At 44.7% G+C, this 11,894-nt stretch overlaps 1 protein-coding gene across 1 annotated transcript; it reads right to left on the bottom strand.

The window, feature by feature from the left end:
• Positions 1 to 3,522: 3,522 nt before the first annotated feature.
• On the bottom strand, positions 3,523 to 5,019 carry N7479_007712 (camp independent regulatory protein; the record flags this gene model as incomplete). The annotated part of the gene is made up of 1 exon (XM_057255406.1): positions 3,523 to 5,019. The coding sequence occupies one exon, from the start codon at positions 5,017 to 5,019 to the stop codon at positions 3,523 to 3,525; it is 1,497 nt and encodes a 498-aa protein (XP_057109268.1).
• Positions 5,020 to 11,894: the final 6,875 nt, after the last annotated feature.

Genomic DNA, 11,894 nt, shown 5'->3' with positions numbered 1-11,894 from the left:
AACATACTATTATTGCGATGGTCTATGAGGAATTCATCAGCCCCATGCACAAAAATGACTAGTATAAAGTCTCGTTCCTTAACGTCCATAAGACATGTCAATAATAGCTGTTCGCAGGTACTAGTCCCAGAACCCCAGATTCTCCATGTGTCGGCCCAACCTAGCAGCCCAATGAGCGGCATTGCTGTTCTTCCTTATGTCATTCAAGATGTCATTGTTGAAAGCCTTCATTATACCCAGATGGTTATTGTACGTAGTCCCCAAGGCACTTGAAATCTTGTTAGATGGCAGTAGGAGTAGGCTCACCTCGAGCTTAGATTGTACAGAGATTACATTGAAGGTATCCAGACTACTGTCGCATCAGCAATAGCACACAAAATCCAGTCGCGGCCAGAGCATGTTCTCTCAGTATGTTGGATCTACCGCGATCCACCTTTTGGGCCGCATTCTGATGGATCTCCTAGCTAGATAAGAAGTACCCCCTTGGTAGGAAGAGATACGAAACTCGGACTAACAGATCATTTACGAAAATAGAATCTGAAATAGTGCCTAAAATACGGTGATAAAACGAATCAGGTATCTCGAAAGATCTCATGATTCCGAGGATCCTGGGAGGAATGAATATATGTTGTCGTTTTTAGACATACTTGTGTTTTATATAGTTAGTTGGTACATAACGCTACCTTGGATAACTTCCTATAGGTTTACCAGGACAGTTTAAAACTATTTCGCAGTGCAACCCCTGGAATTACTCTTCCAAGTTATGCAGCAGACCGAATTAGTCCACGGTTTGAGAGCTTCTCATACTACTAGCCTTGGAACTAAAGACCGAGCTTGAGTACTACATAGATGTCTCGGTATGATCACGTAGTCAAAGTCGACCAAACGGACAGAGAATTATATTAGTTGATTCTTTTGCCAGCTAGGTCATCGATTTCTGCGTTTTCTTAAATTCGCCTTCGACGTAAAGGCGTAAATCTAGACCTTTCGAGCACAACCCTGTATTGATCAGCAGACATATTTGCCCGGACGTTCACCCGTGTACGGATGACAGTCCCCTTGTCCTAGTTCATGGGGATTAGTTTCCTCTAATTTAAACGATAAAGCACCTTCCTATTCAAACCAATATCTCCGGAAAAAGAACTTTATTGTGCCCAGGGCAACTACAACACACAGGGCTAAGCTGAGGTATTTTTTTTCTTCTGTAGTGGCCAAAAATAAGCATCAAATTCACCTAGGAATATCATATTTTGGCTTGGTCTCTCTGTTTCAAAATGAAACCCTGGGGCGTAAGGACTGTCATTCCTGATGACACATACCCCGCATAACTAGTGCCGAGGTGGGAATTTGGGGGTCGTCTAATTAAGTACCACCATACAGCGCCATTCTCAACTAAAATATGTAAGCAGCTTCCGTCTCCAGGGCTGGAATTCGCAGTCCAAATAGAATTAGAGTGGAAGAAATCTCACGTATCGACTGAGCGAATGTCTAAAGACTCCACTTCTGAGTAACGTTCCCAGAGAATCAAGTAAAAGAGCACGTATGTCATTTACCAGGTAGATCTTCCAAGTTATTCCAGATCGATGGTGGCGCCGAGGAATGCAGTGATAGACAAATGGATCATGCAGATACTTCACTAGTTTATCGACGGAGATCGTACGGAGAAGTGCGGACGCATCATCCAAAGCCTAACTCAGCCTTGGGTTAAATTGGGCAATGCTATACGGAGTACTCAACGTTCACTAGGGAGCCATTTCCAGCGCTGATCCGCCATGATCTCCGAGGCTCTTTCGGTGCGTTGTTAGCATATGCCATCCATGTCTCTAGTCCCCAGAGCTAGCTTGATGAGCTTGATACAATGCTCACATATCTCCCAAATGTACAACATAGACTCCAGAATAGGAGATTCGGTCAGGCTGAATTTCACGCAAATGAAAGTCCTGCAGAATTGAGTTTTGGAGTTCTGTAGACTCCTTCGAAGGATTGGTATCATCGAATCGACAGATCAGAACTTCCTACTTCCTGTTTCTCGGCGCCAAGGCATTCATGAGCGAAATAGTCTCTCCGCAAAGCTACCTTTGCATAAGTAATATGCATGTACCCGGCCCGGGGAAGGGTCTGGGGGAAAGCTCATAACAATTCTGTTCTGGGTGCTTTTGAGGCCAATGCTATGGCTCACACTGGATGAACTCCCTACGAGCTTCTTGTGGCGTACGGCTAATATGCACATACTCGGCCCGAGGAAGGCTCTGGAGGAAATTTCATAACGATTGCGTTCTGGGTGTTTTTGATGTCAGTCAGCGTTATGGCTCGCACCGGATGGAGTCTCTATGGATTTCTTCTGACGTACGGCATTGGAAGTCCGCAAGAATAGATCGATCGCAATGAAGTCAAACCAACGGCTCAGGAAATTTCGTTGGATATCGGCACTTACCTTGTTCCCACAAATATCATACCAGGCCACGAGGTTGGTTCAGGCCAGGGAATAGCCAGGGCAAGAAAGTGAGACGAGGTGGGTTTCCAATCCTTGCGAAGCGAAGCAGCCATTTGTAAGATCGACAAAGGGCTAGAAATATTGTGAAAAACTGTTAAAGGAAAATCATCATCAATCATCACTTTTGTTCACTTTGAGAGGAAGACTTTGATCAATAAGGTGCGATATCCCACATCCATCGGCGATAACTTCATATCACTGGTCTTGAGTATCCATTTCTCATTCTCATTGCTGAGATACACCTGCAGGAAATGGATTCTTAGGTTATATCCTTAGAGGTAATTCAAGGAATCATTGGGTTACTTTGGTCTTCAAAGAGGCTAAAGTGACATATATTGTCAAAGTCGATGATGCTTCACGCCTACTTGCAAGAAAACTAACATGTAAAGATTCTCTGTCCGAGAAACTCAGCCAATGTCTAGAGCAGGTGCTCGTCTTTATATATATCCATGAGCTTGTCCCCGTTTAGTAACTGGGAACATTTTCGGTGCTGTGTGTATGCCCTCTGCTACATGCGAGGCGACGAGAGTACTGACGACAGATTCCCAGGCCAGCTCTGAGACGCGGCATTTTTCCTACACAGCGAGACATCTAGGTATACGAAGAGCACAATACAAGGCTCATAAGAGGATAGAAGCAAGTCAATTGAACAAGACAAAGACAAGTAGCCCGTTTAGAAGTAAAAGCCGCATCCCAACCGTGTAGACCTATCCCAATGCATAATATGAAAAGGTTCCATTGAACCGACAGACAGCCATGACCCGATCACAAAGGAAAAGCAAGAATTCGAATTGCCCCGACCCATGCAAGATGCTAATAATGACAAATACAAAGATAAAACAAGAAGGATATCACGGAAACAGCACCAGGACCAAGGCTCCCACAGAAGCCGCAAAGAAAGAAACATAGACATGAAGATAAAGCGTGAGGTTAAGCTGGGCATCAGCCATATGAAGGGTTTGGGTTCGTGGATGTTTTTCTGTTTCATCGGGTTGAGTGAACATCCAATAACCACTTCATTGAACGCTTCATGCAATGAAGGCGCGGTCCAGCTGGCGCAGCGCCCTCGTGTCCTCGCCTCCGAATCCGATCTTCTCATTGGGGATATCCCGCGGGCCCTCGGCGAAAGAACTCCGTTCGGGGGCTCCGTTCGGGCTCGCGGTAGGGCCACGGGGAGAGGCAGAGGCAGTCGAGGACGAAAGAGGGGCCAGCGATGCACCGTTCATTAGTGAGCTGATGCCAGGAACTCCATTTCCTGCACTTGCGGGTTCAGAAGTCTTTGGTGATGCGGCGATGGGATTGATAGAGGGCAATGCAGCGGGATGCTCCTGCTTCACTGGGTGAGGGCTGTGCGCTTGTCCATTTGACTGCGCCTGCGCCTGCGCCAAGGACTGTCCTGGCACGCGCGGTGACGCCATGCGAGGATCAACAAGACCATGTCCGTAGACCGGTGGGGTGCGTTGCTCGTGGGCGTGAGCTTGAGCTTGAGCGTGGGCATGGGCATGAGCCTGGGCCTGGGCTTGGGCGTGTGCGTGGGCATGGTGAGCGTGAGCATGGTCGTGCATCGAGCGCGGCGACCGGTTCATGTAGTTTGGTTGTTGTGGCGGTCCAGCTGGAGGTAATGTTGATTCCATATGAGGTGGTCGTTCATATGGGCCTGCCATGCTGTGTGGAGGTGGGGGGAGCCCACCGGAATGTTGATGAGGTGGAGGTTGATGGTGGGGAGGCTGATGGTGTGGCGGGCCATAATGGGGATGTCCATTGGTAGCTACCGGGGGTAGATATGAAGGACCAGGGCCGTATTGAACTGTGACAGTCGGTGGTGTGGCTAGGGGGGTGGGTGGCCAAGCATAGGCAGGTGGGTATGGCTGTGTATGAGTGACGCGCGGGTATGCGCCGAGAGGATGAGGAGTGATGGGGTAAGCAGCACCTGCCATAGGTCCACGGGTAACGACAGGGAGATTTTGCTGATCATTGACTGTCGACTCGGGATAGAGGCCTTTCTGGGGTCGAACATGGCGCAGCGCAGGATCGGAGGTGGGTTGTTGTAAGTTCGCGGCAGAAGGGTGGGATCGGGAATAATAGCTAATGAGATGCAAGTGTTGACCATTGGATGTGGTGATGCTGAAAGACTGCTTCATTAAGCCGTCTGGTTTGTAACGGTACCCATCTGGTCCCTCGTCCGTTCCATCGCCACGGTCATCATCACTGCCCCGACTCTCAGGCGTTTTGCCTCCTCGGGAGGCAGAACCCTGAGAGACACTGCCACCGCCACGCTTGCCTTCCATTTCACGATACGTCAAAAAGCTACCAGATACGCGGCTGGCACTCCATGATTTTCCGTCTGTCCATCGTCGCATACCCGCTTCGCGCTCATCCCATACAAAGACTGAACCGGACCGAATTGATTGTCGTTCTTTCTCCGATAGTCGTCTTTGCACGCGAGGTAAAAGGCCGATTCTGCAAGCCTCGAAAAGAATGATAGCGTCCGCAGGTGTGCGAACGTGTCCATAATACGTCTCCATCCAAGCTCTCGAGTCAACCGAGGACCCCGGTTGATTTGGTCTGATTGCCAGGTTGAAGGATAGAAGTGTTTTAAGGGATGGGAGTAGTCAAGGTCTGGAGATGAGTTAGATCTAAACGAAAAGAAAAGAGGCACAAGTGGAGAGGAAGAAAATAGGGTTCAGGTCCAAATATAAAAGGAACCAGGATCCGAGTCATTTGGGTATGGGGTAGCCTGTAGACCAGGGTGGGTAAAGGCCGAGCTTTTACGTCACCCAAGATGGTTAGACTTGGGAATATTTTTTTTTTTTTTTTTTTTTTTTCTTGTTTTGTTTTTTTCTTGTTTTTTTTCGGATTCAACTTTATCCCAAAATGGAAGAGGAGAACTGCAGAGATTGATGTGGGCCAAGTGGGCTTGAAGGCGTAGGAATGCCGAACAGACAAGGGAGAAAGCCAAGACTGAAAAGACACAAAGAGACAAGAGAGAGAGTGGGGGACCTACTGTATTACTCCACCAAGGTTTTTGAAGGAATGGCTTAGCTGTTGTCTCGGGAACTTTTTTTTTGGAAATAAAAAGAGTGAGCAAGGGAGAAAGTAAGAAGGAAGAAAAAAAAAAAGAGAGATCTTTCAACTAAATCCAAAGCTCATAAACAATGAAGAAGTCATAAAAAAGAAGGTTAAATAAGGGAAGCGGAGAGAAGAAGAGCGGGCCAAGCGATCCAAGCGAAAAAGATCGAACGGAAGTTGCTAAACGCCGAGATTCCAAGAATGGGAGAGTCTTTTAATGCATTTACTTTATTTACACTCTATTTACTTTAATTTAAGTAATTTATTTAAGTTATTCAATTTATTTACCTTATTTGGTGTTAGATTCCGTAATACCATGGAACCATGGAATAATGAATGTCTTTCAAATCCACATTTTTTATGCATGGGAACCTTGGAAAAGGAGATGAGTCTCGACATGGGGCTGAAGTGGCACGGATATGAAGGCTTCTAATAATTGTGTAGCCTGAGTAATTTAAGTAGATTATAAATGTTGTAAATGTGCAAAAGTATTATAATCACATCAATGATTAAAGTGAGACTACCTTCAGACCCCAATTCTATAGAAATATAATGTAAATTCCCATTCTCCTGTTACGGGGAGTGAAACGGTTTTCCCGGATTGGCTCATTTGTAATTCCACGTTTAAACTCTTGGCTCGGGTTTACGGGGTTTGAAAAGCCTTGGAAGGCAGTAAGGTTAATTTGGCCCCTTCATAAGATCCATTCCTGATAGATTAAACTAAAATGGGATAGAGGATACAGGATAAAGGATCAACATTAATAGATAGACAATATTATTAATGTACTCTTGTATGGTAATAATACATAAACTAAAAAATAAAAAAAAAAGATAAAAAGATAAAAAGATAAAAAGATAAAAGGTATGTACATAAAATGCTCTGTGTCAGAAAAGTGGCGTTCTGATCGCAAAAAAAGGTTAGTACTCTTAAGCTTAATCCAACACGAGGAGGCCGGCGCTGAACTTTACTTATGCTCGCTTACAGAGGTCCTATCCACTCGGGGACACCTCCACTTTGGGTTTATTTTCATTCTTGGCAAAAGGAGGGGGGCCAACTTCATCAATTCTATATTGTAGTGGGACAGGTTATTCTTAAGATGTAATGTATCTACTTTGGACGGAGTACATCATAATATGTTGCAGTCAGACATATATACCTACCTTTCGCACTTCTAATCAGACTACGTACTTAAAAACCTACAATTCCAATGATTACCATTCTCACGCAATAGTTTCCTCTAGGTTATAGGTTTTTTTTTTTTTTTTTTTTTTTTTTTTCTCACTGGGAAAATAAACAAGCCCACTCGACTATCGGGATTTCGCACCCAATGCGACCGAATAACTCGATCCTTCATTGATTAATAATAGCCTAAACAGGGTTTGAGCGGTTCTATCCGATGCAGCCTTATCCACCACCTTATGTATCCCTTGGCATAGGCAGGACCCATACGAGTCACATCTAAACAAGGTTGACCTTAGCGAATCTCGTCCGGAACATTTTAATTTATACCCGATATCCGATACCTTATAGGCTAAAAAAGATAGAAAGAAGCCACAGTGGCCATATCCGCGTGACTCGTACTCGTATCGGATCCAGTGACGCGGTGTTTTGATTGTAACTGCGCTGACCACAAAAGCTTGACAAGATCCTAGTCCAGATTGAAGCGATGCAAAGAAAAGAAAACATAAACTAAAAGGATGCAGTGTACTTTATACAGAGCATTGTGGATCGGACAAGAAGTCTCTCTGGGGTCTTAAGTGTGTTGATCCCATGTACACTATTTGCGCGCGTAAGATGATGTACGGTGATAGCTAATCAGGAAGCCACGTAACAAGATCGCCCTAGGCACCTGGGTAAGTACATGCTGGATTACGACTGGCTATATACTAGCCACATACTATATATTCGTGGAGCAAGTGGACTTGCTTTGCATCTGACTTATAGCGCTCGTGTTCGACCAACACTAACAATAGCCAATGGCTTGAATTCTAACATGATTCGCCAAATTACCAAGTGATCGGCCAAAACATGATTCGACTAAATCATACCCGCTGACACATTGACTCAGCGATAAGGTTAGCTGGTCCGAGTCTACGCTCCGTGCCGTTCATGTTCACCGTGCAGGTTAGTCTTGTACCTAATAATTAGCCTTGCAGGTGGGTTAGGGGCCTCGCATTCTAGATCCAATATTAGACCCCTGTGCATCGCATGAGGCGTGAAAGGTACCAGAATCATTCGGAGATGGCCGCCACATTCACGTTGTGCACATTTCTCCTTATTCCGGGGCCTATGAACATTGGAACTTGGGATATAGCATTATTGTCGTTCAATACGTCACGCACGGGCCGAATGCAAGCCAGTAAAAGCGTATCGCCAACAAATTCCCCCGTTGTACAAGGATCACTCTAATAGGGTTCGGGGGAGATGGCTAAGCTTGGCAGCTGATTTCCTTCTTGGCTTCAGCCCTGATTCGGATTTGGAGTTTAAGAGACCGGGGTTCTGGTGTTTGCATTCTAACAAAATACATACATAGCATAGCACGAGTCTATCAATGGTACGTACTTCGTACATACATTGTAATCGCCTGCATTACAAGTCTCACACGGCACTGTTCTGTGTGACCAGAACATCACCGTGGTGACCTGGTCTTCCATCTACCAGGTCTACGGAGTGTGTCAGGTCGCACCGCTTCCTTTATCTAGGTTCATGTAATAAGAAACTAGGCTTGGGTGACCAAAGTATGGAAGAGATACGAAGTAACTAGTGCGTATGATTTAACATGCAAGCTATAAGAATTAGCGGGCTAGTACTCCGTAGTCCGTACAATTATGCTGTGATCTTGTGTTGCCACAGTCAAAATTGTTTTAACGGTTAATGATAGGCTCTGGGCAATAATCGAGGTTAACTGGCAAGGCTCAAATTTCAATCAGACCGGTGCAGCTGATCATTGTAATACCGAAAAAGGAAGCTGCAATCGTTACAATTTCGCATTGCCATTCTACCTTGCATTCTCTTCCAATCAACACCATAAAAATAAGCATAATCAACACCGCGAATAACCACATGTATTCCCTTGCCTTAAGCATGCAACCACGTACTTTATACGAATTCGCTTCAACGCTAGCGTGGAAGCTCAGGCCTCGACCGAATTTTTAATTCTGAAGATCGCCTGAATCCACGCTCAATAGCCGGAATCCCGCAAGTCTTACTACATTTGTATAATGTGGGTGTCTCTCATTTTTCCCCAGGCGGAAAATCATCTCCAGCTTATCAGGGATATAACGCCCCTTGAATTATCCGCACCTGAGGCGTATACCAATCTCCGGATTCGGGGATTTCTAATCACCGAAAGCCTACCTCGGTACCTACTTACAAGGAAAACAAATGTCGATATTATCATTCAAAAGGTCTCTATCCGACCATCCGAAGACTCCTTTTCCCCAAGTGGATCCTAGCTCCACATCTCGCTAACTATATCTTACCTGCTGATAGAGTACCCTTGCGGGATAAACCGACAGTTTTACCGACCGTGGTTCGTGCGGGCCTTCTGCAACTGTATTCGTTAGCTGCTAATCTATTATTAATGGTCTCGGACTACCTTCGGATTTGTTGAAATATACATACGCACGAAGTAACTCCGTTAGCTGAGGTATAACTCCGCTACACAGCATCTACCTTCAGGAATAATCTCCGATTGATGATCCGAACATGGGCAGCCTGACGTTATAAGAGCCCCAAGTCAGAGACTAGACAAGCAAATATAAGGCAACACTATAAACTAGAATAGAATGGAAAATGACGTGCGATTAACTGATTTCTTGTATTGTCATGCATTCGTTGCAACCCTGGAATTAAAGGTTGCCAAGAAATCATTTTGTGAAACGTCACACGAGCTTATCTCCACTAGCATAATTAAGGTATCCATTGTCTGAATGAATAGGGAATGTGCTGGAATGGTTGAAGCATGGGAATTACTTTTTTTTTTTTCATCTTCGTTTGCATTTCCTTTTATAGTATTATGGTTATGTTTCATTGCATGGGGTCAAAAGGGTGTCATTTTATTCTGGTCCAATGTTTGTATGTAATATTGACTTTTTTTTTTCTCACTACCATATTCAACATATCATACTCTCTGTAGGGGTCCAAGAAAAGGCAGTGCACAAATGCTGGTGCCTACCCAAATGGTAAACTACTACATACTCCGTGACTCCGAACCCAGGTAAATCTTTTGAGGGCCTTTATGAATGCCAAGAGGATCCCACCTTTATGAGTGGCTAATGTCTGGCTGGAGGGGCAATGTCATCAAAGCCTAAAATCCAGTTTTCCCTTGCGAACCATGGAAAGCGTGGCTGCATATTTTATGGTTAATGTGTACTCCGTACCTTTATCTTACTTAACTCTACTTTACTTTACCTAAATATTTCCACGGTTCAAGACTAACTTAACACCCATGTGGCGGGAATGCATTATTTTTTTTCTCGGGGAGTTTGGAAGCCGAATACGAAGTATTAATCTGTTTGAACTATGTGTAGTACAATATAGTAATATTCTTTAACCTTGAGTGTAACCTTGAATATACTAATAAACTAGTAACCCCTGGATTATCAATGATCAATTATTACTGCGTGACTTTTTACCGCAAATCACATCTTCATCCCGTAGGTTATCTGCAATGTGATACGTCAGGCAGGGATGACCTACAGCATGACTCGTACAAGGCGCGCACTGCCCGAACTTCTTTTTGCTTATGCTTAACCCTGGTAAGGTTGGGGCCCCTTGCCTGCTGATCCTGGTCCCCTTATTGGCGTGGAAGTAATGCTCGCTTTGTCAAAGTCAAATATATTAATTCAAGGCTGTGCACTTCCTTCCTATGAGGCTGTACACACTTTTTTTCGTTCAATTCTAGCCTATAGGTTAATGTTGAACTATTTAGGATCATCATTTGCCTCTCAGCACAATAATATCAATAATATCCCATAAAGGACAGGTGGCAATACAAATATAAATCTACCTACGGAGTAGGTAAACTGAAACCGGAATGCTCGGCATAAATAAGCGAGCTCCGAAACAAAGTAATTGAGTCAAAATACTCCAAATACTACTCCGAAGCCACTCGGCAGACCACGTTTCCTCCTGATGGAGTTCGGCGAGACTCAATAATTCCTTGAATTTCCGTTGTCGTCGGCCACATTCACCTCACTGCCCTATTTCCGAATTAGGCTATTGATATGTAGTTATATACTTTTCCAGCAATCAACTTACTGCCCCTGGGGGCCCCAAGGGCCACCGACGCCCCAATTTTTTACATTCAGTCTGTGGGACGCCTCGTTTCTAGACTATAGTGCTTGGCTTTGCTTGGAGTCCGGAGCTCCGGAGCTCCGGTGCATAAATCAGGGATAAGATCTGTCGTATATGTTTTCTTATACGAGGTGCGGAGCACGGAGTATGTACGGAGTACATTTACGCCAATAAATGCTACCCCAGCTATACACCATATGTATGTACAAAAACGTCCGGTCTCCTCCGTAGAGCTACTCTTATCGTGAAACGATCGTCTACGCCTGGCGCTCTGCTAATGCACCAAGATCTGTGCCTTAATTTTATTCCTTCGGCCGCCGAGTTGAACCCCGAGCATTTATTCATTATTCCCTCCGTGCGATGGTGCTTTTTAATGTTGTATGTTTTGCACTCTATTCGATGTTCAGCCCTGTACACGAATAGAATAAGCCTACGTAGATCCGACCTTATATTCAGGCTGGTGTCATCATCTTTCTATGTCACATAAGGATATCCTTGCCTCGTGTTTTGTATGGAAGCACTAAATTCGGAAATATCTGATATTTTCTTAAGTTACGTAGCATTCCTTTCGGATCCTTAGCGTAGCGCTTTGTTCTGGCTTCTTCGGCTGGTTGTCTAGGATAGTCACTTGCCTGACTCGTGGGACAGGGGGCCAGATTCAAGAATCTAAAAAGGAATAACTGACTGTAACCCCGTCGTTATCTTTCTTTTCATCCGAACATCCGATCATTTGTCTTGATCAGCGAGGCCACGGTTTAAAATTAGAATCTCAAAGGTGGGTAAATCAATAAGCTCTACATATAGTAGCTTCCGCCTAATCCTTATAATCCGGCGATCTATGGAGTATGGAGATAAGAATTTAGTCGCCAGCCATTTTCTTCTTTCTTTCCCTTGCTTTGTTAGTCATACATAAGGCGCCTATTGTAGTATATGTTGTCAAGGCTAAATTTGGGGGCCTAATAATTGTGTGATGGTTAAACGAGAGTAATATAAAAAGTAAGCTGAGCCGGGCACTACCGGTTAGTACCTGCA

The sequence above is a fragment of the Penicillium vulpinum genome (assembly GCF_028829585.1).
Source record: "Penicillium vulpinum strain IBT 29486 chromosome Unknown utg000003l_segment0_segment0, whole genome shotgun sequence".
NCBI classification, from domain to species: domain Eukaryota; kingdom Fungi; phylum Ascomycota; class Eurotiomycetes; order Eurotiales; family Aspergillaceae; genus Penicillium; species Penicillium vulpinum.
This window is presented reverse-complemented; position numbering and strand designations above follow the sequence as displayed.